At 44.1% G+C, this 27,869-nt stretch overlaps 1 protein-coding gene across 1 annotated transcript in view; it reads left to right on the forward strand.

The window, feature by feature from the left end:
- Window positions 1-568: 568 nt before the first annotated feature.
- LOC103606224 (rabphilin-3A-like) overlaps window positions 569-27,869 on the forward strand; it is a gene marked incomplete at its 3' end in the record, with an annotated part of 47,915 nt that continues 20,614 nt past the window's right edge. Inside the window, exons 1-3 of the mRNA XM_008590815.1 lie at window positions 569-650; window positions 4,828-4,839; window positions 16,415-16,561. Of these exons, the coding sequence (XP_008589037.1) occupies window positions 580-650; window positions 4,828-4,839; window positions 16,415-16,561 (230 nt within the window). The remainder of the gene's footprint in view (window positions 651-4,827; window positions 4,840-16,414; window positions 16,562-27,869) is intronic.

Below are 27,869 nucleotides of genomic sequence, written 5' to 3' on the forward strand. Positions count from 1 at the left end.
GTAGTTTGGATCAGCATAATAGCAAAGCTGGCTGGAAGCAGGGGGGCAGATTCTAAATCTGTCTGGAAGATCACACCAGTAGGATCTTCTGATGGCTTGGATGTAGAGCATTAAAAAAAAAAAAGTCCAGGGATGACTCGAGGGTGAGTCAAACGACCTGCTCAGGTGAAAGACTTTGGATTTCAGTTAAAAACTCTGAGCCATGCCCAGCTGGATGTGTGGCCTTGTGTCAACAGTGAATGGGAAAAACCTGGGTTTAAGGAGGGAGCTCTCCTCTCTGCTCCATTTCTTGCCAGTAGGTGGCTGTGACTTCCAGTGGGACATTTCCCTCTTGGAGCCCAAGATTCCCCATCTGGAAAGTGGAAGTCTGGAGGAAGTTTCCTTTCTTCTCTGTATCCCTTGGTGTGCTTGGCACAGAGTAAGGATCATAAGAATAAGAATGATAAAAAATAATAATAGAATAATAATAGGAATAATAATAGAAAATAATAATAGTAGAGAATAGTAATAATAATAAGCTGAATGACCGGGCGATGTCCTCTCTGGATCGATATTTTCCAGGAGCACAGGACCTCCACCATGACTGATACCGTGTTCAGCAACAGCTCTAACCGGTGGATGTATCCCAGTGACCGGCCCCTTCAATCCAAGTAAGTCTCTGGGTCTTCTTGGGAGTGGCTTGTTTTGGGTCAATGAGGTCCTAATAGTGCTACTCTTGAATGAAGAGGGGAATAGTGAGCAAAGAAGTCAAGTTTACTTCCCTGGGGTGGGGGAAAAGGAACTTAATAGGAGTTTTGTCATGGAAACTTCTCCCCTGGTTTGACTGCTTTGCAAGGTTGGAAGAACAAGATTAAATGCTGAGTGCCATGCCCCACTTTAGAGGACGCCTGGTGGAATGGAAAGAGAACTGGCCTGGTGGTCAGAGCCAGACTTGGGTTTTAGTTCTGGACTGGAGCTAATCTACTGGGTGAATCTCTTTCCCTCTCTGGGCTTCAGTTTCCTCATCAGTCAAATAAGGAAGTTGGACTAGATTGGAGATTACACACTGGTGAGTCACAGGCTGACTCTGACTTGTAGAATCGTGGTGGTTTTTTGGGGGGGGGGGGGGTTTGTCCTGATTATGTGAAAATTGGGAGATAGTTTCAGATTTCTGTCATCTCTTGAAGTGGTGAAAGACCTGACAACAGTGGACCATAATTTTACCATGTGAACAGTTCAGCAGGAGCTGAGTAGCAGCTGATATCTTTAGACTAGCAAGAGCTTTCCAATTTTCCACAGTCCCCACCGTTCCCCATTGTGTCTCCAATACCTAGCCTGCTTTTGGCATTTATGTTACCCATCTATCCCTGTTGGTCTCCCTGGAATAGATGACCTCTAAATTTCCTTACCTCTGATCTACTGTGGATTTTATGTTGGATAGTATTTTAGAGCCAATTTCGGAGTTTAAATGCTAGGTAGAACAGTTGAGAATATGGTCATTTTTGTGTGAGTAATAAATGTCAGGGTGTGGCTATTTGCTAATGGTTGTGGCTTGCCCAGGGAAAGTGGAAAGGCTTTTTAACAAAAGTCCTTCCTTTTTGGAGAGCACTGTTTCCCTAAATTTGGTTATTTGAACATCACCTTCACAGTTTTTTACCTTATCTATGAAACATCACTATCATTGTTTTCTCTAAATTGACTCACAAAATGTAACAAGGAATGTCACTTTAACAAGGAAATTTTAAGTCGTGCATGGATATAAGTAGGTAATCAGTTTATGTTTTCTATGAAAAAAGGTAACCATAAAAATAAATCGTTAAAGGAAACGATGTTATTCTATTCTAGCTATATGCTGTAGCCTCCCTAAGGCTCTCAGCTTGAGAGCTGCTCTCCACTTCTTAAAAAGGGAGCTCAACTCTTGGCTATTGTAAATAGTGCTGCAACAAACACGGGAGTACAGGTATCCCTTTAACATGATGATTTCCATTCCTCTGGGTGATGGTAGTCAATGCTGTGTCCCCCAAAATATGTATGATCAATTATGCTTTAATAAAAATAAAATAAAAGTAAAATTGCCTTATAAAGGTATAATTAATATACCTTCAACAGTACACATTGAAAGTGATTTCAAATAGAATTTGATAATTTTTAAACATGTGTATACCATGAAATTATCACGACAATCAAGATAATGAACATAATCATCAGTCCCCAAAACTTTCTTGTGCCGCTTTGTAGTCCTTCTCTCTTGTCCCTCCCTCTTTCCACCCATTCCTAATACTCACTAATCTTTTTTCTGTAACTGTAAATTAGTTTGCATTTCCTAGAATTGTATATAAATGGAATCATGCAGTGTGTACTTTTTTTTTTGGGGGGGGGAGGTATCTATCTTTTATTCAGGTGTGACTATTTTGAGATCCCAACCATATTGTTTTGCACATCAATAGTTTGTTTCTGTTTATTGCTGAGTAGCATACATTATGTGAAGATACCACAAATAGTTTATCCATTCATGCATTGATGGCATTTGGGTTGTTTCCAGTTTGGGGCTAGTACAAGTAAAACTTTGTATAGTCATATGCTTTCACTTCTCTTGGGTAATTACCTAGGAGTGGAATGTGTCCGTCATATGGTAGGTGTTGGTTTAACTTTTTAAGAAACTGCCAAACTATTTTACAAATTGGCTGTACCACTTTAAGTTTCCACCAGAAGTGCATGTGTATGAGAGTTCCAGCTTCCCTACCACCTCACCAGCACTTGGTATAATCAGTCTTTTTAATTTTAACCATTCTAGTGTGTGCATTTTATTGTGGTTTTAATTTGCATTTGCCTAATGACAAATGATGTCAAACATCTTATGTAATTTTGACATTCATATAACCTCTTTGTTGATGTATCTGTTCAAATCTTTTGTCCATTTTTAAAATCAGGTGATTCATCTTCTTGTTATTAAGTTTTACAAGTTTTGGGCCGGCCCGGTGGCGCACTGGAGAGTGCGCTGCTTGGGAGCGCGGCGGCGCTCCCGCCGAGGGTTCGGATCCCATGTGGAGACCGGTTCCTGCTCACTGGTTGAGCGCGGTGCGGGCGCAACACCGAGGGTTGCAATCCCGTTACCGGTCAGTAAAAAAAAAAGACAAAAAGGAAAAAAAATAAAAAAAGTTTTACAAGTTTTCTTTAATGTTACAGATAAAAGTCCTTTGTTGGATATATATATTTTGCAAATGCTTTCTCCCAGCCTATAACTTGCCTTTTCTTTTTCATAAGAGTCTTTCGAGGAGAAAAAGTTTTTTGTTTTGATGAAGTCTATTTTGTTTATTTGTTTTGAAAGGGAGAAGGGTCTTGGAGAATTTTCTTACTTTCTAGTAATCTCATAGCTGCATTTAAAAAAAAAGGTTTGTTTTAATCTGTCTAGGACCTGATATGTATTGGTGAAGGGTCTTTCTCAATATGTAGTCCACTTACATACTCCCAAGCAAAAGTCCTGTTTACTACTTCTACCTAAAACTTCCTCCAGTCCTATGAGTTTTATAGTTTTGAAGACACTATTGAACTCTGTTGATTTCCTTTTTGATAAGAAACTCTAGTTTCCAAAGCCCCTCCCATGATGACTTCCTGCAGCCAAACTTATTTTGCAGAGAATATTTCATCAGCCTAAAAGTATGTCTCTGTTTGATAAACAGTTGCCTGAAGGATGGATGGGGTAAAATATTTATTTTATTTAAGAAATGTCAGTTAATTAAAATCCCATCCATTAGAGTTTAGTCAATATGAAGCCAAACAATTTGCCTTAAAATTAAATTAGAATTATTCAAACAGTCTGGATGCAGTTCCATTAAAGCCCTGGGCTTTATCTAAAATTTCTTGGGCTCCCGTGAAACATCTTGGGATTCTGAATGCATCCAGCTGGCTTGATTGTCACTGTGTTTTCTTCAGATATCAAAATTATTTTCCAATAAATGCTAATGGGTGAATTATAGTCATCACCCATGCTGTCTAGTCTGCTGCAGTGGTGATGTGCTAAGGCAGACACTTCTAATGTCTTTCTCCAGTAAATTAAGAAATCTAGTCTTAATTAACTGCTGGCTGGCTAGGCAGATACACTTACTGCTTTTGTGATTTTCAGACATCTTCCTTTCTCAGCCTCCTTGAATCTAAAGATTGTGTTTGAAATTAACAGGGGGATTTGAAGAAATGAATGCACCTGCTCCTTTCTTGGTTGGGGCAGTGGTTCAGTTCTCCATCCCGAGAGTACTTGGGGAGAAATGCCAGCCTCTGACAGTTGATATTTCTATCTAGCTTTCAAGTCTACAAGCCAGAGACTGCCAGAAATGGGAGGTGGAAACTGAGGCACAAAGAGAGGATATGACTTGCCTATGATTGTACACCGAGTGAACAGAGATGCCAGTCCCCTTTCTGGAATGGAAGAACTTGCTTCCCCAAACTGGGGTACTACAAGTTCTACTGTTCAGGGCTTGCTGCTCTAACTAATGTGGTCCTTATCCCCCAGTGTTTGAAATAATAGAAACAAAGAATGATAGTAATCATGCTCTCATTAAATGATTTCTCTTTAGTGCCAAAAGAATTAACATTCAAATACACAAATGATTAGCTTGGTTAATTCATAAGCCAAACTGATTGGTTGATTTAATCAAAGATGTGGATTTTATAACCCTACACTGAAGCAGCCTTGTTTTCAATGTGCTGAAATAAGATAAGGATGACTAAAAATGAATAGTAGGTCATCATAACTCAAATTATGTGGTTTTTGTATCCAGTTTTTGTATTGTTATAAAATTTCTTACCTAACTTTATTTATTTCTTTTCTTTCTCTTCTTTCTTTGCCTTCAGTGATAAAGAACAGTGAGTATTTTATGACACTTTCATTTTTCTACAAAATGTATTTTATCTCTTTTTCTGATATAGGTGGCTTGCCCTTAAAGAGAGATGGTTAAAAAAGGAACGAACATATTTTACATACCTTAAAAAAAAAAAAAGCGAAGTTAGTAAAAAACACACACCCATCTCAAGAAAAAATTTATGATGTTTCCAAAAAAATTTCACACTTGTTAAAAGGATGGAAAATATTCCTTAGGAGAGCCCTCAATTAATTCTTGTTGGTAATTTGTGGGATTTCAGCAACTGTATTGACTTGTGCCTCTGTTTCAGCAGCATTTTGCTGGGGAACACTGTTCTTACATAAGGAAAATGTTAATTCCAATAACTGCTACCTTTAATAAAAGATGACGTTAAACAGAACAGAGCTTGTGGGATGTTATGTGCTGAACACTCAGTCCCTGTCACCTCATCCGAGGTCATTCTGATTTCCCAGCAAAATGCTTTGACTCACGGCTGTATTTTTGCTTGCAACTTTTGTGTTTTTAATTGGACTCATTTTCTAAATATGCATGACAGATTGGATGCTGGGTTCAATAAATGAACAGCCAGGCTACAAAGTTGTGTGCACACAATTTAAAACATTTTTATCCTCTTCATGTTGGGACTTTGGAACTCACTGTCAGTGTGCTCTTTGGCACTTCTCTTCACCTCCTTGAGCCCTGGCTACCTCATTTGTAAAATAAGTATGATAACCTTGCCCTTCCTCCCTCACCAGGTGGTGGTAGGATCAAGTGACATGTGCAGGAAAGCTTTATAAACTGTAAAGCACCAGGCAAAGTCAGATGGAGGTGTGAGCCGCACCCTCGCCTTCCCCTGTGTTTTTACAGTGAGCACTTGCACAATTTGGTCAGCTTTTTTGGATCCAAATGATCATATCATCAAGCCCAGAACACTCTAAAGGTTTACTTAACACAGATAACACTTAAGCAGGTAGCCAGGGAAATTCTTCTCCCTGCCCTGTGCCTCAGTTTCTTCATCTGTCAAGTATGAACTTTGAACAAGCTGACCATTTGAATGCTCTACAGTCTCTGTTGTTGGCTGGTAGGACCCTGGCCAGGTAAGATCTACTTTTTATAAAATCGTTAGTATATTATTCAGGCATGACAGGGAGAGATGCTGAGGCATTGTCAGATTATAAATATGAACATCACAGCAGAGAAGCTCATGACTCCACAGGGTCTCAGGGCTCTTAGAGGCTTCCTGAATACTGAAAGTTAAAAGGTAGAATGTATGCCTATCCTCCTTCCCTCCCTCCCTCTATCCCTCCCTCCCACTTATGAGTGAGAACATGTGGTATTTCTCTCTCTGTGCCTGGCTTATCTCACGTAACATAATTTTCTCCAAGTTCATCCATGTTGCTGCAAATGGCAGAATTTCATTCTTTTTTGTGGCTAAATAGTATTCCATTGTGTATATATATACACCACATTATCTTTATCCAGTTGTCTGTCAATGGGCATTTAGGTTAGTTCAATATCTTGGGGCTGTAAATAGAGCTGCAATAAACATGGGGGTGCAGGTATCCCTTCCACATGGTGATTTCCAATTCCTCTGGGTATATACACAGCAGTGGGATTGCGGGATTGTATAGTAGTTCTATCTGCAGTTTGAGAAACCTCTATGCTATTTTCCATAAAGACTGTACTAATTTACTATTCCACCAACAGTGTGGAAGAACTCCCCCTTCTCTGCATCCTTGTCAGCATTTGTTATTCTCTGTCTCTTTCATAACAGCCTGTCTAACTGGGGTGAGATGATATCTCAGTGTGGTTTTGATTAGCATTTCCCTGATGATTAGTGATATTGAGCATTCTTTCATGTACCTATTGGCCATATAAATTTATTTTAAAATGTCCAAATGTGTGAGAGAGGATGGAATCTTAGAAAAACTGAACAGAATTTAGTCTGGCTGAGAGGGTCAGCAGGAACCTGAAGTCCCCTGGGCATTCTGAGGGCCTGGGGGAACTACAGCGCCCCTCTGCACCTCCTTTACTCTGGATGGGCTTAATTTCACCCAAAAGGGCCTTTACACCAGCTGGGCATGTTTAAACATTTGCTGCCCTTCCTTCCCCATCCTTTCCTTCAGGATTCATTAAAATCTCATTTACTGAGCTGTAAAGAGACTTCCTGCTGACACCTGCCCAAGTTGGCATCCTGGGGGAAGAGAGGAGGAAGAAGGGAGAGAAAAAGGATTAATTTTTTGCACACTGCTGCTGTTGAAAGCTTCAGAGCCTCCGTGGCCCAACAGCACCTCCATCATCCCACACCTTTTGGGAGTTATAATTTATTAATAGAGACATCTGGTGGGTATTTATTATGCAACTATTGTGTGCATGAAATGAAGAATCAAGGTGGAAGGCAGGGAGGAGGTGGGAGGCTGCCCTTTGCAGTATTTTAGGGAGAAACTTCTGTGAGCGGCTTCCACCCGGAGTCAGGACTAATTTCCTTTGTCTCGGGGCCACGGATGCTGGCTTTGGTGGGAGGATTCCTCTGACCTTCTCAGGATGCACCTAAGCAGGTGACTTCAGATAGCAGCTGAAGCAGGTCTAGAAGGCCATTTCTTGAGTCTCTGATCATTCCTTCTCTCCACCCCTGTTTCTTGGCAATTCCCTTCCCTCTAGTTAGTCTTTTGAAAATGAGCCGGTTGAGGGCACAAATCTTTAGACTTTTTGTTAGCAGCATAACTCTTTTTTTGAATGATATTTTATTTGGAAGCTAAATATTTGACAGGTAAGAGTGGAACTGGATAAAGACATTTAGTGGCTAAAAGCATTCAAAATATCATGGTGAACTTTACACAATTACAATTTAAAATAATACTAAACTACTAATTAAGTGTAGGAAGTCTAATAAGCTTCACTTTTTTTCTTTTTTGCCATATTTGATACTCTTATCATTTAGCTTTTGCTATATAACAAACCATCTTAAAACAATTTTTTTTTAACAATCCCCTATTCATGGGCACCTGAGTTATTTCTAACTTTTCACTATTTTCACCAAAAAATAACCCCCCCAAATAAACATCCTAACCTCATATAAATTTGTGTACATGGGCAAATATTTCCATAGGATGGATTGCTGGCGTCATAGGATATGTATATTACATTTCAGTGAGTACTTTCCAGCTGCCCTCCAGGTCACATTCCCATAACACTACATGAAGCTTGTGCATGTCAACAAGCAAGCACAAGCTTCATGCCGCACTCACTCCAAGCGCGGTCCCCAGAAGGGCAGCAGCGGCAGCATCACCTGGGAGCCTGATGGAAAAGCAAATCGTCCAGCTCCACCCAAGACTCCTGAATCCATATTTCTGCAGATGGGACCCAGAAATCTGTATTTGAGCCAGCTCTCCAAGTGATTCTTAGGCACGCTAGTTTGAGAGGCACTGAAATCTATCACAGGTCACCCCACTGCACTGCCCATGACCTTTCATGGGTTCATAGTGGTAGCCAGTTGGGGTTTGCATTGTCTTTTCCCAATAAAGGTGTTTAGGTTCTAGATTGGGCAGTAAAATGCCTACTAAAATGATAACAGATGTATTTTGGGTAAGGGGCATAGAAGCAATTCCTTCTCCACAGTTTCTCCCCCTCCCTCCACCCCAAAGACAGCTCTGAGCATTTCGTCCTGTGGACGGGGCATGGCGCATCACGCTCTGCAGGTACGCCAGCTCTGGACAGGTGCTATAGAGCCCCACATCACCTGGGGGCAGTGTCCTTGTTTTCATCCCCATCCACTCCACACACACATCAGCATTTAAAGCCAGTGGTGGGTTCTTGGTGTCTCTAGAATTTACATTCCCCTACTTAGACCTATCTACTGTGGTCCTCAAAATGAAGCCCAGTTGGAAAAAAAAGGTGTTTGAGACCAACAGTCAAAAGCTCCTGAGATTTGAAGTGCTAAACAGCATCCTCTAAATTCAAGAGCCACATGTCATCATGATGAGGAGGGTGGAGGGTCCGGGGCAGCAGACTCTGGTTTGGGAGAAAAAGCATGAGACTGGACCAGTTGACTGCCTTTCATAAAGGAGGGACAGCGTGGTGGCTCAGAGCTCAGGCTGTATTCCCCATGGAACAAATCTGCTTCAAGCTGTGTGACCGTAGGCAAGTGAGTAACTCCTCTGAGCCTTCGGTATAGTAGAGAGGAGAATAATGCCTACCGCATAAAATATTGTGAAAATTCAATGAGGCAGTGAGTGTGAACCCTATGAGGTAAATATTATTATTAACTCCATTTGACAGATGAAGAAACTGGAGTTCAGAGAGATGCAATAATTTTCCCAGAGTCACAGTGCCAGGATTTGAACATGGACCAATCTGAATCCAAAGTGCAAGTTTTTTTTTCCCCATTGCATCCTAATGTCTAGATAGCACTGTGTTTCCAGACTGAGACAGGAAATCTGGGAGCTGCAGGAAAAAGAATTGGTCCAGGAGGGGTGTTTCCAAAAGTTCTTTTTCCCCCCAACATTTCTACCACTTAAAGTCAGGCTAAATTACCTAGAAATTCTCCATTTCTCTCTCTCTCTCTCTCTCTCTCTCTCTCCCTCTCTCTCTCTCTCTCTCTCTCTCTCTCTCTCTCTCTCTCTCTCTCTCTCTCTCTCTCTCTGTCTCTCTCTCTCTCTCATGTTGATCCACATGGGTGGGGAATTAAGTTTGGACACTCTTACTGCCCTGCCATTAGGGGTGTCTGCAGATGTCTAAGGAGATTCCTGATTTCAAAATACCACACACCAGCCACTGACCCAGGATGCACATCTTGTTTTCTTCTTTTTGGTCCCCTCCCACCCGGGGTTCGTGACTCATTCTCTTCCCTACTCCTCCCTATAAAAGCATTCTATTCATTCATTCATTCAGATTCAGTGCCCACTATATGTGCAGTGCTCTTAGGTAATTTTCCACTGAATTGTCACTATAACAAGGATTTAAGACACAGTTTCACACCAAAATGTTGAAGAAGGAGGAGGAGGAGGAGAAGGGGGATAGAGGAGGAAGAGGAGGAGGACACAAGTTAACCTTTTTTGAGCATTCACCAAGTTCCAGGATCTAAGCTAAGCACTGTATATATACAATCTACTCATCCCTCATATGAACCCTATGATACTATTATCCTCTTTGACAAATGAGCAAACTAAGGCTCAGCAATGCTAGTAAGTTGTGCCTAAGGCTACACATCCAAGAGAAGACAGCGCCAGGACAGGAATCTAGGCTCTGTGACCCCAAAGCCTACTCCCTCTACCCCTCTCTTAGGTTATAGCATCTTCACAGGAACGAGGGGAATGAGTTTTTAAGGCTGTAATTGTAGGCAGTCACCAGGTCTGCTTAGGTTGAGGATCTTCCCTGCCAGCAGCTGGTTTGTAAGAGTTAGTCTGGGAAACCCCAACAGTCATCTGCCGAGGCAGCCCCATGAAATTGTGGAGCCCAGTCTGACATCTCAGTGTGCTCCCAACGTTCCCAATACAAGGTAAGTCTTCAGTTCATCAATTTGAGTCCTTATCCCTCACTAAAAAGTTAGGGCATCTCTATAGATTAAAAGGATGGTCACACTAGTGAGACCTACTGTGTACTGGGTTCTTGCCCTGCACTAAGCACTTTGCATGCATTTTCACGTTTAATCCTGCCAGTAGCCCTGTGGGTATATTCTACTAACATACCCACTTAACAGACCAGGAAACTGATGGTCGGAGTGGTGTAGAGCCTCAGGACACACTGCCAATAACTGGCAGACCCAGGGTTTCAATCATTAACCCCACCAAGTGAAGGAAGGCTCAGGTTGGCACACAGTAGGCTCTCTGGGTGTTTTCTGGATTGGATACAATCCTCTGAGTAACTTGTCCAAGGAAAGCGATACTTTGGCCTCCAGCTTTGGTCTTTAAAAAGATCACTGGACTCTGGTCTTAAAGATGCAGAGATGGTGTCCTGTGCCCAGAGACCCTTGGCAAGGGAGCCACTGCCTTGTCACAAGGACCAATTCCCAAGGACGCCATGCCCACATTGCTCCCCAGCCCAGAGAGGCCTAGACAGACCCATTCTGTCTCCTGTGAGCAAAAGCTTTGGTTTGAAAAACCAATCTGTTTGCTTTTGGAATTAAAACAGGAAAATCCACAGGAGGCTTGTGGGTTCCCACTGAGAGCAATCGGTGACATTTCCAAACACTGGATGAGCTGTTTGTCAACTACGTGTTCTGCAGCAGAGGATGGGGGAAGGGTTTAGAGAGATGCTGACAGCCTCCAGCACTGTCTACTCACCTGCAGTCTGCAGACGGAGGCAATTCTCCTGTGCAGGGCCTCTCAGAGACCCCCACCCCTGCTGATGTCTCTGGAGCCGTGTATGTCCAGGAGTGTGATTTTCCTGTGCACAGTGACTCCGGCAAGTTGTTTGGGGGTGTGTGAGGCATTGGCTTCAGGTCTGGCCCATGGCTGACCATGCCCATGACTTAATGTGAGCTGCAGGAATATATCCCTAGAAGGTCTCCACTGGGTTCCAGGTCCAGAATCTCACTGGTGTTCAGTTTTGGTCACTGAGCTACTTCGTAAAGGCAGGAAATAAATGGAAGGGCATCAGAATAGCCATCAAGGGAGAGAAGTGGGGACAAAGGAAAGAAGAACAGGGCAGTTGAAACATCCTTCTCCAGGGAAAACCAAAGGAACCTGGGGACAGGTCTGAATTACGTTATGAATAGGGCTCTTTGGGAAAGGTAGGTGGTCTTCATTATACAGGAGTCCACTGTATCCTTTAAAGGTAATGAAAAGAAACAGCAGGATGAGGGGTTATTGGCACACCATATGGAAGATCTTTCCAACAGAATGGCACAGACTCCACATGGGAGTGAGACTTCCACCACAAAGAGCATTCAAGCAAGTCTAAAAGAACACCTGCCAGGGAGGCCGTGGCAGACAGACTTCAGGGTGGCCCCCTATGATTCCTACCTCCTGGTGTTCCTGCCTCTGTGTAATCCCCTCCCCTTGAATGTAGGCAGGACCTGTGCTTTGCTTCTAACCTATAGAATACAGCCAAGGGGATGGGATGTCATTCGTATGATTACATCATGTTATATGAGACTGTCAGTTGACAGAAGCTAGAGATTCTCCTTGCAGACTTGATGAAGGAAGTGGCTCACAGGATGACATTGGAGAAGAGCATATGGTTAGGAATTGCAGGCAGCCTCTGGGACCAGAGGGTTGCCTCTTACCAACAGCCAACAAAACCCTGGGGCCCTTAGTCATACAGCTGCAAGTAGCTGAATTCTACCAATATCTGCTTGGATGTTGGTTCTTCCCCTATCAAGCCTCCAGATGAGAACACAGCCCATTCCACATTCAACTGCAGCCTTGTGAAACTCTGAGCAGAAGACCCAGTTAATCCATGCCCAAACTCCTGACCCATGGAAACTGTGAGGTAATAAACATGTGTCATTTTAAGCCCCAACCTTTGTAAGAATTTGTTATGCAGCAATAGAAGATGAATACAGACACTATGGATGGGACAGTACACCCACTGGTCTCTATCCTCTAGCTGGACTGGTTTTTCCAGTTATGTGATGTTTTAGTGGCTTAAAACAACAGAAACTATTTCTTACCTCTTGTGGTTTCTGTGACTGGAATTTGAGAGTGGCTTGGCTGGATAGCTCTGACACAGTGTTACTCATGCAGTGGCAGTCATGTGTCACCTGGGGTGGCAGTTATCTGAAGGCTTGATAGGGAATAAAAGATCCACTCACATAGCCAGCAGATTGGTGCTGGCTGTTGGCTGGGGGCCTCAGTTCTCTCCACATAGGCCTCTCCACAGGGATGTGTGAGCACCCCCATGACATGGCAGCTGGTTTCCCCCAGAGCAAGTGATCCAAGAGCCCAAGGTAAATGTTATAATGTCTTCTATGACCTGGACTTGGAAGCCACACAGTGTCACTTCTACTGCATTTAGTTGATAACGAGGGACCAGCCTAGTGTGAGTGTCGGAGGAGACTATACAAAGGAGCATGTGAATACCAGGGGGCAGGGATCCCTGGGGACCACCCAGTAGGCTGGCTACCAGACTGGTCTTTCTCCCTTTAGGCATGCTTCCCACTCTCTCAACTCCGGGCCTTTGCCAGACCCAAGCTCTTCCCATACCTTCCCCTCACCCCTCCAGCTTATCTATGAGGTCTCAGCAGGTGCCAGCCATAGTTTTGTGGGACCTGAAGCTTATATAACTTAGGGGGCCCTCTTCAAGTTCAAGAAGACAAAAATGTCTTGCTTTTGCAAATGTTTCTAATCACATGACCCTTACTAGGGCCTGGCCCAGGGCCTTGGAAGGTGGCTATACAAAGGGTCCTAAAGCTTCAGCTTTGCCAGGATCACAGTGAATCCTTGTCACTTCCTTAAGGAGCTCTCCCTGATCCCTAGACTAAATAACTTCCATTGCTTCAGCCTCTCTGTGTGTCACACGTGTATGTAGACATTTAACCTCCATATCAGCCATAAGGGACCAGGTCTTATTCAAAAACTCTTTTTAAGTGGTATTACTCTCAGATATTGATCTAAGTGCCATGGACACAACAGTAAACAGAGACAGACAAGGTTCCTGCTGTCCTGTAATCTATATTCTGGTGGGAGGAGAGGGGCAATAAACAGGTAACAAGAAAAAAATTTTAAAAATAAATTCAGCTAGAGATGGGTGCACTGGAGAAAGTGAACTGGTATAATGAGAGGTCAAAGAAGTCCTCTCTGAGACGGGAATGAGAGAAGGAGCTACCCATGGGGAGATCTGGGGAGAGAAGTGTTCCTGGCAGGCAGATCAGCAAGTGAAAAGTCCCTGAGGCAAAAACAAGATTTGGGTGTTCAAGATTGAGCAGAGAGATCAGTGTGGCTGGAGCCAGGGGAAGCAAGGGGTGATGAGGACAGAGAGGCAGGTAAAGGACAGACCAGGCAGGACTTGGCAGAATGGGCAAGAAGACTGGGTTTTATTTTTATTAAGGTAGAATTCCCATACCATAAAATTTTTGATTATTCACAGTGTTGTGCAATAATCACTTCTACCTAGTTATGGGTTTTATTCTATGTCAGTGAGATGCCACTGGAGGATTTGGAACAGGGGGGAGGGGAACAATGAGCATAGTTAGCATTTGTTTATCTCAGAGGCACCTGCTCCAAGACTACACCTGGGAAGGCAAGGTGTGTTTCCACCCGAATTTTCCCAGGCCACATCCTCCTTCCCTTTCTCTTAACAGGACTTGCCCCAAGACATCTGCTTTCCTTTCAAACTCTTCCTTCTCTGCTCTTCAGAATAAACCAGCTAAGGTGGAAGGATGGCAGAGGAGGGAGGAAGATGGACTTTTAATTTCCAGTTTCGAGTGTCAAAAGGCAATTTCATGCCTGCTGACATGTTTAGAGCAGTGGAGGTAGCCAAGGCTGGAGGCTAATGGGGTGCCAGCTCCTGGGGATTCGGAGTTACTGATTTCTTCCTTAATGGGGACAAGAATGTCTAGTGGTGTTTGCTCCTGCCTTCCACATGGATGATGCCTCTCAGATCCCTGGGGCATGGACCCTGGGGCATGAACCATGGGATTAGTGGAGAGGATCCTAATCTGCTGTAGACCACAGTATGAACTACGCACGCTGCAGCCTCTGATCCTCTGCACCCTCGCCAGGGCTACGGGCGCTTTCTTCTTATGGTGGAGTCTAAATGTGCAGGCTGCCTGGGTCTGAATCCTGCCTCTGTGTGACTTTGGGCAAGTGGTCTGATTTCTCCATGCCTCAGACTCCTCTCCAGGAAATAAGGACAGCCCCTGCCTTGTAGGGCTAATGTGAGGATTCAATGAGATAATGCAGGTGCACAGAGGATGCGGTGTGAGGACTAAATGAGGTAGTGTGGGCACATAGTAGGCACTATGTCAGTGTTTGCTTTAAAAAGTAAAGGCAAGGAAAGCACAGGATGGAACTGAAAAGGTTATGGGAGCTTTTGAGGCTGGAAATCTGGACATTTGCATGAAATCAGGAGTTTCTTATAAACTTAGTTGGCAACTAATTTAAATCTATATTTTAAAAAAAGCTGTGGCCCAAAGAATAGAACAGTGGTTACCAAAGACTGGGGAGGGGAGGGGGAGAAAGAGAAAACAGAAGAGGTGGCCAACTGGTATAAAATTATAATTGGATAGGAGGAATAAGTTCTGGAGTTCTATTGCACAGTAGGGTGACTACAGGGAATAGTTAAGTTTTGTATATTTTATAATAGATTAGAGAAGAGGCTTCTGAATGTTTTTGCCACAAAGAAATGATAAATGCATGAAGAGATGGTTACATTAACTACCCTAACCCAATTATTATATAACACATGCGTATATCAAAATATCGCTGTACCCCATAAGTATATATAATTATAATTTGTCAATTAGAATATTTTTTTAAATGTAAAATAAAAAAAACCTGTGGCCCAAGCAAAATGTCTTTTGCCAGGCAGATGCTGGGGTCAACTGGGGCTCAGGGCTTCAGACCACCCGCCCATAATTGTGTCCACACCAGCTGTAGAAGTCTAGTGTTCTGGAATTGTTTTCTGAGAACACCACGACCCTGCAGGTTTCCATGAGCTTTCTGTAAATGCCACTTACAGAGTGTCTATTGTGTGCTAAGCACTTAAGAAAAGCAGACTCTTCAAAACCCTATGAGGGAAGTATGTGTGTCCCATTGTACAGATGAGCAGACTGAGGCTCTGAGAGATAGGATCCTCTTTTCTAAAATTTTTTTTTCATTTTATTAAATTTATTTTTTCTTAATTGACACATAATAATTGTACATATTTATGGGGTACAATGTGATATTTGGGTATATGCATACAATGTGCACTGATCAAATCAGGGTAATTAGCACATGCACCACCTCAAACATTTGTCATTTCTTTGTGTTGGGAACACTCAAAATCCTTTCTACCAGCTATTTGAAATTATACTTTAAGTTGTTGTTACCTGTACTCTCCCTACAGTGCTATAGAACACTGGAATTTATTCTTCCTATCTAGGGACAGTTTTGTAGCCATTGACCACACTCTCCCTATTCCCCCTCCCCTGCTACCTTTTCCAGTCTTTAGTAACCATTATTCAACTCTCTACTTCTGTGAGATCATTTTTTTTAGCTTCTGCATATGAATGGGAACATGTGGCATTTCTCTTCCTGTGTCTGGCTAATTTCACTTAACGTAATTTTCTTTAAGCTCATTCATGTTGCCACAAATGGCAGGATTTTGTTCTTTTTTATGGCTGAACAGTATTCCATGGCTTATATATACCACATTTTCTTTATCCAGTCATCTGTTGATGGACACTTAGATTGGTTCCATATCTCGGCTATTTTGAATAGGGCTGAAATAAACATGGGAGTGCAGATATCCCTTTGACATGTTGATTTCCACCCTGAAATATGATTCTTTTGCCCAGAGCCTCCCAGCCAGTGAGTTTTCCAGTAGGAATTTGTACTGAGGTTTACCAGACTCCAGGGTCTACAAGTCTAACCACTCCTTTACCCTCCCTGCTGGATTTTCTGTCTAGCCTCATGTCTTCCCAAATTACCTTTCAGGCTTCAGGCTGGCTGGTCTGTCCACCCCAGTGGTCAGCCTGACAGACAGAGGAAGCAGGAAGAACTGACAGATGAGGAGAAGGAAATCATCAACAGGGTGATCGCCCGAGCTGAGAAAATGGAAGAGATGGAGCAAGAGCGAATTGGGTGAGGCCTGACACTTCCCATCCATCTGAGAGCCAGCGAGGCAGGAGGCTGTGCTGCAGGCATGTGGGGTGGGGCAGGCCTGCCTCTGGGCTTCATCATTTGTGACTTGCCAGGTCACCCATCCAAACCCGGAATCCTTGTTTCATGAGGTGAGAGGAGCTGGGAGAAGAGACAAGGGAATTGAGGAGTGAGTGGGCTCAGGAGGCTGCTTATCCCACAGGATTCTTGTAAGAATTGAGAGAGATGAAGCACGCCCAGTTCCTGGCCCAGGCTCTGGGGGTACATTGCAGAAGGGGAAGGGGAGGGTTCTTCTGATAGGGAAATGGGAGATTGTCATTGGAGGCTGCAACGGCAGGGATGGGTGTGAGCATTGGGTGTATTACCCAGTTACAGCTACCTAGAGGTATGTTCTAGAGACATTGACCTTGTCGATACCAGAACATCAGCTGAGGGCGAGGTTAGGATGACAGAGAATGAATGTAAAAGGGAGAGCACATTTGAAATGATTTATATAACAGAATTGGAGAAATCAATCCTGCAAGAGGCAGACAGCATGTGAGTGCAGCAGCAGAGGTTAATCTCGTGGGTCTGGACTCAAGGAATCTCGGGTTCCACCCCAGCTCCTCACTGCCTGCTGTGGGTCTTGGGCACATGGCTTCACCTCTCTGAGGCCCCATTTGCTTACTGGCGGAATGGGGGGAATAATTATCCCACATGATTCTTGTAAGAATTAAGAGAGATGAGGTATGCCCAGTTTCTGGCCCAGGCCCTGGTAACACTACATGTTTATGAAGTGGCAGGAAGGAAGGGAAAGTGGCATTTGGAGGGCAGGGATAATGAAAACATGTGTGGGAGAGAAGCCAGGCTTATCGGAAGGATGTCTGATGTGTGAGAGAGTGGCAAAATCATGAGCAAGGACAGTGCTGGACAGCAAGGGAGTGGTATGTGGGTGCGCTTGAGAAGGGGGGAGTGGGGAAATGTGGGCAATCATCAGGATGGAAGAAGTGACTGAGAAAAGAGGAGGGGGTATATGTGTGTGTGTTTGTGGGGGGGGGGTCCGTTAGCATAGGTGGAAACTTTGGCTGTCAGGATGCAGAGAGGACAGTGGAGTGATCCCCCAAGACCTGCATCTCAAATAGGGAATGGAGAGGGATGGATCCTGACATGCCACCCTACCCCCAATCCCTACCCAGGCCCTTCTGCCAGGGTCAGCTGTTTCCAACTGCTTACAACTGATGTAGCCGCTGAGTGCCTGATTATCCCCCTACCTGCACACTCAGCTGGAGGTTAATGAGGTTCTTGGATGGAAAATGATGTCCTGGAGAAGTAGGAAGGGTCTGCCTTTGATTTGAGCTTCTGCAGATAATTTCACTCAGGACAGGCAGTGGAGATCAGAGATGCTGTTGACAAATGACAAACTCCCTCCATAGTCTGTGTCAGTTTTGCACTCGATACTCTGTTAGATTCCTTGGGCAGTTGCCAAAGGGATGGGTCTGAGGGGCTTGCCTTATAGGGTTGGATTGTTATTTTGCTTTATAAAAGATATATCAGGAATAGGGAGTTCCCAGGCTGGAGGTATTTGTGTGTGTGTGTGTGTGTCCACCTCGCACAATGGGCCTCAGCCTTGCAGAAAGGAGGAATATGAATGGTAAATGCTTAAAATGTGGCCTGGCACTCCTGGCCACAGCTGATTGGAAGAGGTATATTACCTGACATAAGCCAGCCAATCAGTACATCCCCTGGGAATTTGGACCCTGGACGAGATTAGAAGAGCTCCTCTTAACCTTTTTTCTGTATAACACCACGAGCTAACATATTTTATATTTTACGTATTTAATTTGATTACTGTATGTCTCTCTCCATTAGATTAGAAGATTCTTGAGGATAGGCATTTTTGCCTGTTTTTTTTTACTGCTGTCATAGCCCACCACAAAGTAGGTGCATAGCAAAATATTTGTTGAACAAACGAGTAAACATGGCAGAAGCTGCTGCCCCCAGTTTCTTCCAACATGGTCTGTGGCCAAGAGGCTGGGGAGTTTAGAATCTTGTCCAGGGTCTGCTTTCCCAGGGAAAGTACTCAGATTGGCTGGCTTATATCAGGTGCTATTCCTCGTCCAATCAGCTGTGACCAGGGGTGCCAGGCCATGTTGTACAAACATGGCTGCTGGGCTACCTCGGGGGAGAAAGCTATGGGGGTCCTTGAGGACCAAGCAGATCCCAGCTTGAATGTTCTAGAACAGGGTAGAGGGAGTTTCTGCCTTGTCCTACATGTTCTACCACATTTCCCCTACCAACTTGGGAGCAGAGCATAATGGTTAAGAGCTGGGGTCCCAAAGTCATAAAGACCTGAGTTCAAATTCCAGCCACTTACTCCCTGTGTGACCTGAGGTAAGCTGCTTTACCTCTCTGTGCCTCAGTTTCCTCATCTGCAAAATGGGAATAACATTAGCACATACTTCTCAGTGTTTAATTAGCATGCAAAAGATTCTTGTACATAGCATGTTCAATAAATGGTGTTCATTATTTAACAGTGAATTAAAAAACAAAACAATGAGGAAGCTCATTTCTGATACTAACTGAAGCCTCTGTTCTAGAATTATGCCCAGAGACTCCTGTTTGGCAAACCCTGGAACTCTAACAGTCCCTGGCATCCCCTGAAGGAGATTTGAGAGGTTTCCAGGGACACTTGGGTTGAGTCCTTGGTGACAGAATGTCCTATTGCTGAAATGGTGTGTTTTCTGCCTGGTTTTCTAGAGTGGAAAGGACAGTCCCGGAAGATTCTGGCTGTGGCTGTTTTGCCGCATCTTTCCAGCAGCCAGCCCTTGATGGTAGCATCACCAGAGGCAAACCCAATGCTATTTGTGTTTTATAAGCTGAAATCTGCCCTGATTCCTGTTTCACCCACACTGTCCTGGGAGGAGATCAGAGTAGAGTCAGATGAAAGCTGAGTCAGATGTGGAGCAAATCTGAAAATGGGGGTCCTTGTGGGGCTCCCCCTGCAGAACCAGAGGCTCTCAGCTTCCCCACCTATAAAAGAAGTCAGTCTGATTCACAGGATTCTTCTTGCTCAGGCTCTATAGTATTTGGGGGTGTCTGGTGGAAGACCTCATACTGTGTTGTTGGCTGCAGCTCTCAGAGCAAATGAGCACTTTCTAACTATGCAGATGTGTCTGTGTCCCCTTCTGGGTTCAGACACCAGCTCTGTGATGCTGAATTTTCCTTCTATTACCTGAGTGAAAGTAGTCTGGGAGAGGCATGAAATCATTGTTAGTAAACACGACAAGTAATCATCATAATAGGTATGTACCATTTATTGAGCACTTACTATGTCCCAAGCCCTATATCTAAAAACTTCATATGAATTGCTCATTAATTGCTTCTGTCAACCCTATTAAGTAGGTGCTATTATATAACATCCCCATTTTTCAGGTCAGGAAACTGAGGTTTACAGAGCTTAGGTCACTTGCCCAAGGTGACATAGAGGCAACGTATACCCCCCTGTCTGGCTGACTCTTAAAATTATGCTTTAAATACTATGATGTGTCTTTTCTGAAGGCCTGTCCTGAAATTCCTAGACCCTGTAGAAACTGGAAATTTTAATAGCTGACATCTGGAGGGGACATTTCATGAGATGTAAGTTGGAACCCCTTCTGTGCTAGCCCAGTGATTCTTTCTAGCCCTTATTAACCTGTCTGTACCTCCAAAGCTTCCAGAGCTGGTCTCCATGTTGCTGTGGCTCTGAGAGTTCTAGGAAAGAAATACTCTCAGGCTTCCCAGGAGGCTCTGCCTCCCTGGAGCAGTTTCACTAGATTTGGCCTCTCTGGGGAACTCCAGGCCATGCAGCAGGCCAGAGCTGCTTTTCTTCCTAGAACCCCTTTGCTTCTGCTCAGGAGAGTCCAAACCTTTGCTCACCCCACAACCCAGCTCTGCTCTCTTCAGAATCCCAGGAGGGAGAGATGATGGCTAGAAGAGAAACTCATTAAACAGTCTCATTTTGCCCCCACATTCCTTATATAAGCACTAAGTGGGATCTCAGAGTTTATTTTGCATGCCTGAGTACTACAGACTTTTTATACTATTTAGGGTACTTTGTCTGCAAGAAAGGAAACCAACTCCTGATAAGTTGATTCTATGCAACAAACCACGCAAAACTTAGTGCCTTAAAGCAACAACAATGTATTGTTTTTCATTGTTCTGGGGTTAAGAATCCAGGCAGGGCTCTGATGGGTGGGTTTTCTGCTCCATGGGGCATTGACTGGGATTATTCACTCAACCCCATTCAGCTGGTGGCTGGGCGGGGCTGGAAGGTCCAAGAAGGCTTCACTCCCATGTCTGTGCCTTGGTGCTGTCCATGTGGCCCCTCTCTCTCCATGTGATCTTCCTTTTTTTTTTCCTTTTTGTCTTTTTTCGTGTCCGGCAACGGACCGCAACCCTCAGTGTCGCGCCCGTACCGGACCGGGACCGGCAACGGGATCGCAACCCTCAGCGCTGCGCCCGCACCTCGCTCAGCCAGTGAGTGGGAACCGGTCTGTATGTGGGATCCGAACCCTCGGCGGGAGCGCCGCCACACTCCCAAGCGGCGCACTGTAGCAGTGCACCACCGGGCCAGCCCTCCATGTGATCTTCCTTACTCAGTAGCCTGATCTGATTTCCTTTATATGGCAGTTGGATCCCAAGGGAGCAAAGGTCTCTTAACAGCTAGGTCTGGAACTGGAAGGGCATCACTTCCACCACATTCTGTTGGGTAGAGGAAATAGATCTCATCTCCTTTGGGAAGACTGACATGCATGTGCAGGGGAGGAAGGCATTAACAGCAGCCATATTTGGAAACTCTACCACAATATGCAAGAAGGGGAATTTAAAGATTCAGAGATATCTCAAGGGATCCAAGGATAGAAACACAGCCTAGTTTCATGAAAGGTCTGCATTTTATCCCACATGTTAGGAAATATAGCCATGCCACACTTCCCCCGTTTTTATAGCACTTCTCAGTTCTAATTTCAAACTCCCAGGGAAGGAACTCTGATTGGCCCAGCTCATGCTAGGTGCCCACCCCTCATCCAATCAGCTGTGGCCAGAGATGCCAGGCTATACAACATGTCTGCTGAGAGCTTCTCCCAAGTGTGAAAGGAGCCTTTGTACATTGGAAAGACACACATAGGGTATCCATGAGAATTTTAGAATGTATCAAGTTCAGAATTAAACATTCACCTGGAAAATTTGTTTGCATCCCATCACCCCATTGGTAGATCCCTCTGTATCCTTATTATATTTCTTTCCATCCAGAACCTCTCAAAGTCATTAGCTCACATATCTTGCCTGCGAAGGGACTTGGGTGGCTTCTGTTCCAGGTCAGCTTCCCTAAACAGATGGGCCCCCAAAAAGTAATTAGGATTTGTCATTAACTTTGGCATTCAGATGCTGTGATGGAGGAGGAAGTTGGAGAGATACAAGGAGACCTGTTGTTAACAGAATCTGTTGCATTCCTATCACCACTCTATCTCAGGTCCATTGTCCCATCTTTCTGGCACAGAGTTTTTCCAAAATACGGATGGAGGGAAAAGTGTGTAATAATGCTTGGAACTTGCTATATCTAATTAGGTAGTCATCTGTCTTATGGCTTGACAAGCACACAATAAGCCAAGTCGTACACTCCTCTTTCTAAAGGAGACTCCTTTGCCTTTTTTTAAAACCTGAAGTCCTATATAGTCTATGGATGGGATCCAGGAGCTTGGGGCATCCTGCTATTGTAGACATACTTATGCATGTGTCTATGTACTTTTTTTTCCAGGAGAAATGTTCATATATTTCATCAGGCTTGGGGGGGACTCTGAACCCCCAATGTTGAGAACTACCAAGTAGTATCTCAGTTATTCTTGGGTTGGGCTAATGTTTTCCAATGTCCACCCAGGCTTAATACTTTAGAGAATCTGTTTGTGCAAGGTAAAAATGGAAGTTTTCTTAATTCTTTAATTAGCCCAGTGCCTGTCATAAAAGAGAGCACAAAAAAATACACGTTGAATGAATAATACATCTTGAATGAACCATAAACTCAACTGACTAAACCTCTCGTTGAATTCTTTAATGTCGTGGCCTCCCTGACCTCATCTCAATAGGAAGTTGGACCAGGCAGTCTCTAGCTCAGGATTTTCCAACCCCAGAATTATTTACATTTTGAGACAGATAATTCTTTGTGGTATGGGTTGTCCTGTGCATTGCAGAATGTTTAGCAGCATCTCTGGCCTCTACCCACTAGATGCCTGTAGTGTGACAACCAGAAATGTGGTTGGTTCACAAAGGAAAGAAGAAATGAACTGAAACTACAATCAACTTCTAGTGAAATAATCACAACAGAGCACTCTTACAAAGCATTATGTGCCCACACTGTGCTCGAAGCTTTATGTGGATTCATTTATGTAATCCTTACAACAATCCTATGCAATGGTCTATATTATTATCATTCCCATTTTACAGATGAGGAAACTGTGGCACAGAAAGGTTAAGCAACTTGCCTAGGATCACACAGTTAGTAAGTGGAGGGACTGGATTATGAGCCCAGGCAGGTTAGCTCCAGGGTCAAAATCTTATTCTGCTATTTTTACAGAGACAAACATTCATTGCCAAGCACTGTGCTAGGAACTTTAAAATATGTTATATGTATTTCCTTTAATCCTCATAATGTCCTCACTAAGAGACAGACTATTGTCTTTGCCTCACAGTTGAGAAAAATGAAGCTCAGGGAGGTTAAGACACTTGCCTAGGAGCACACAGTCTTATATGGACAAACCAGACTTTGAACCTGAATCTGTTTTTCTGCTTTATTCTATTGCCTTTTGGGTATGCAGGTGGAAAAGAAAATTGACAGATTGTTTCAGAAATTTAGAGAAGTCAACAGTTTATAGGGTATCCCAGATATTCACTCAGGTTAATTGATTCAGTCTCACAAGCTTCTTCCTTCAATGGAGCAGTTCATTCCTCTCCACCACGGTGACCCTTGTCCCCTGCAAGCCTCAGCACTACATTCTCTCAACTATATTTTCCATGACAGGAAAGGTCAGGCAGAGGGCTTAGAAAGAGCTCCAACCATAGCACTGACATGAAACACAGGTTCCTTTCTTCTAGCATCTGGGCAGCTAGACCTAACCTCCAACCCCATCTCTGCCACTCGTGGACTGTATGCACTTCCCCTCTGTGTGCCTCAATCTCCCTATCTATAAAATGGGAGTGAATAATAGAGCTGACCTCACAGGTTGTTGATGGCTTAAGGAAAACAATACTTGCAGAGTGCTCAGCACAGCACCTGGCACAATAAGCACTCATAAGCAATAACTATGACTGTTATTATTACTAGGTTTTTTACGACATAGCATCTTGCCCAGCATTGACTACATTAGTCCAGCGGAGCCCTCTAGCTGTCTTTCTCTCTTGGTTCCCTTGTCTCCAACTCTGAGCTGGGGTAACTGCTCCCTCCCTAAAGTACTGAGGCCCAGGCAGAAATTCTATTCACCAATCCCTCTTGGAGAGAGATTGGGATCTACAGATCCCTAGGTGGTGACAGTAATAAACAACAGCGAGAATTAATGAGTCTGAAATGCAAACACCCCACCTGCCAGCCACATGGCTCATGATGGAGCAGCTCAATCATTTAAGGACGGGTCCTAAGAGACCCTAGCATTGGAGCCTTGGGCCAGCCCCTGTCAGAGCAGCTATTTCCCTGTTCAGAGCAGACGGTCCAATCTTGACTTCAGAAAGCACTAAGTTTAATAAACTCAACAGTAATATCCCCCCAATTGGCAATTAGGGTGAGGCACAGAGCAAGAGGCATGATTCTGGAATGGAGGGTGTATGACAGAGAGACAGAGATAGAGACAGATGGAAACAGAGAGGGTCAGAGACAGAGTAGAGAAAGGTTTTTATGAATCGAGAAATCATAGTTAACTGCTGCTTTTGAAGGCAACTGCTCTGGCTCCATCCATCAGTTGGTGGAACCCCAGCTTTTAGCCATTTCCCCCATTGATTCAGGCATTAGCAAATAAACTCATCACACTGGGGCAGCCAGGGTGTCTTCCCCAGACTCTGTGGCATGCCACATTAAGACCACTTACTGTTGCAAGCGTATATCCATTAGCCTTCTCTTCAACATTCATCAACACACTGCAGCAGTACTGGCCAGAAAGCTCAAAAGCAGTTGCCTGAATGTTTCTGGGGCCAGTTCAGGCTTCTTGGGAAGCCTGAGCTTAGCAAACAAGTGGTTATCAGTACTGCACTTGGCTTATGTGCCAGTCTGTGGAAGGAGGTAAATTGGAGCTGGGCTTTCCCCAAGAGCAGAGTGTGTACAGGCATGCACCCGAAGGCATATTCTTTCATATAGGTCCTGATCATGCATGTGTGTATGTCCATGTGTGTGTGTGTGCTTATAGGTGCATGTGGACATGTGCCCCTACAGGTGAGCCTTTGGGCATACGCATTTATATGTGGGTGCATGTGCTATCCGTGTCTGTGTGTATGTGTGTGTTTAGAGATAGGTATGTGAGTCCTATAAATTTCTAATCACTGCAGCCCCTTTAAAGGCTTTTGAAAGACATTTCACAGGCAGATGAGAGCATCCTGGTTACACAGAAAAAAAAAATGTGAGTACAGGGAGTTATATAAGCCACAAATTCCAGAAGAAATAATTAGAAGCAACCATTACTGAGTAGTTACCATGTTCCAGGCATTTTACAAACACTATCTCATTTTATCTTTGCAACAATCCCAGGAGGTAAGCACTTTGTTTTCCCTAATTTGCAGATGAAGAAACTGAAGCTCAGAAAGGTTGAGTAACTTTCCTGGGGTCACAGAGCTAGGAAGTGGCAAAGTCCAGATATGGAGCCAGACAAACTCACTCAAGAAATGGCACCCCAACCCCTCCATCATAACTGCCTCCTATTTCTAAATTCTGAAAGAGTGTATGTCGGTGTGCCTATATGTAGGGCGTCTACACTTTCTTGGAGTTGAGTGTGAGCACCTGGAGAAGGTGATTGAACCCTTGGAGAGTCCAAAGCTTGGCTTGTCTGACATTCACAGCCATGGCTGGCAGGCTGGGTGGGGGGAGGTGAAGCTAGAGAGATGGCTGAGCATCTCTCAAGTCCTTTGCACATGCTGTCCCCTCCCCTCCTCTGAAGACCCATCCTGACTGTTCCTGTGCCTCTGTCATGAGTTCTTGTAGCTGCCCATACTTGTCCTTCCAAGTACTCTCTACAAGTATAATGACCTGTGGGATTATTTCAATGATGTCTGAGTCCCTCCCTAGAACACCAGCTCCACGATGGCAGGGATCTCATCTGTACGGCTTATGTATGGTTAGATCCTCACTGTCTGCTTGCATGTAGTAGGTGCTCCACAAATATTTGCTTAATGACAAATAGCCTGTCTGCCTCCATTTGGATGGCAAGGTCAGACCAAGTTGGGAATCCACTTCCCACCACCTCCAGAGGTCATCACTGGTACCCAGAGGACGGGACATAGCCTTTCTGGTGCCTCTGTGAACATCCTGGGAAATGAGAGGTGCCCACCCGACTCCACTGAGTAACCCACAGCTCCCCTTAAGCATCCAGCCTCATGATGCGTAGTTCCTGGATGCCAGGTGTGAGTAGTCATTATAAAGTTAATAAGGCATGTAAAGACACAACTAGAGAGTGACAGCCACTTACAGCATCCAGTTAATTGACACACAAAGTGGGGAAGGAGTGTGGAGACATTACACAAGGAAACGAAAGCAGGCTGCCAGTGTGGACTGCTCTTCTCTTAGTCACTGAGGGTCTTGCCATTCCAAAAAAGGGGGAATCTTGGTGTTTCAGTCTCAGGATCTGAGAATCCCTGGATGCTGCCCATGGGAGGAAATGTGAGGTGCGTGTCATCTAATCCCTCACAAATAGTCTGGAAAGGTGGGCCAAGAGAGCAACGGCTTTCGAGGTCATTGATTGAATAAGAAGTAGGAGTCAAACCCACGTCTTTTCACCTCGGTCTACATGTTCTCTATCTTCATAAATGTACTTTCTTCTCTAACTTAAAGGTGACTTATGTTCATTGTAAGGAAGTTAAGAACGTATAGAGAAGTCCAGTTGATTGAGGCTTAATGGGGGTGGAGGGGAAGGGGAGAGGCAGAATCATTAAAGGAGGAAACAAGTTACCCGTAATCCCACCACCCAGTGATAATCACAATAAATATTTTGGCGTGTTGCCTTCCTGATTTCTTTTTTCTTTAGTGGACACAGTGAAGATATTCAGATGAGCATGTTCCAAACCCAAACTCACCCTCATCACAAGGCTGCATCCCGGGTTTTTGGTTTTTCCCACCTAACGCAATAAGGAGAGCACTTGCCTGTGGGGGTCGCCTCACCACTGCCTTCCCTACTACAGCATCTGTCACAGTGTGGCCAGGGAGTCACCACGGCAGGATCATTCAGGGAGCCACTTTAACATGCAGGTTCGCAGGCCTCACCCTAACCCCGTGGAATCATTCTGCAGATGCGAGCACTCTCCCCAGGTAATCCAGATGTACCATGAGTTTGGGGTTATTCCCCCATGCAGAGCTCTTAACACAGCTACAGGCTTGACTCCTATCCAGGCTTAACCCGACTCATAGCTGAGAAGGTTTTCAATCAGGGCCCTGGGTGTAGGTTTTTTTTTTTTTTTAATTGAAAACATAATTGATTGTACATATCTGTGGGGTTCTGCCTGTGTGCAATATATGATGCTCAAATCAGGATAATTAGTGTATTCAACATTACACAATATAATCATTTTTATGGTCCTTTACCAATTTCTCCCTAAATCCCTTCCCCCCACTTTCCCACCTGTGGTAACTTCAGTTCTATTCTCTCCATTTGAAAGTTCAATGTATTTTTTTTGATCGTTGCATCTTTATTTCTTTTATTTTTTAAGTTTTATTTGTTTTTGTTTTTGTTTTTCTTTAGCTCCCACTTATGAGTGAGGACATGTGGTATTTCTGTTTCTGTGCCTGGCTTATTTCACTTAATTTTCTCTAAGGTCATCTATGTGGCTGCCAATGGTAGGATTTCATTCTTTTTTAGGGCAGGGTAGTATTCCATTGAGTATATACTCCACATTTTTCTTATCCAGTCATCCCTCAATGGACATTTAGGTTGGTTACAATTCTTGGTCATTGTAAATAGAGCTGCAGTAAACATGGGAGTGCAGGTATCCCTTCAACGTGATGATTTCCATTCCTTTAGGTGTATACCCAGCAGTGGGATTGCTGAACCATATGGTAGACCTATCTGTAGTTGTTTGAGGAAACTCCATA

This window comes from Galeopterus variegatus, unplaced genomic scaffold (assembly GCF_000696425.1).
Source record: "Galeopterus variegatus unplaced genomic scaffold, G_variegatus-3.0.2 Scaffold6386, whole genome shotgun sequence".
Taxonomy (NCBI): Eukaryota; Metazoa; Chordata; class Mammalia; order Dermoptera; family Cynocephalidae; genus Galeopterus; species Galeopterus variegatus.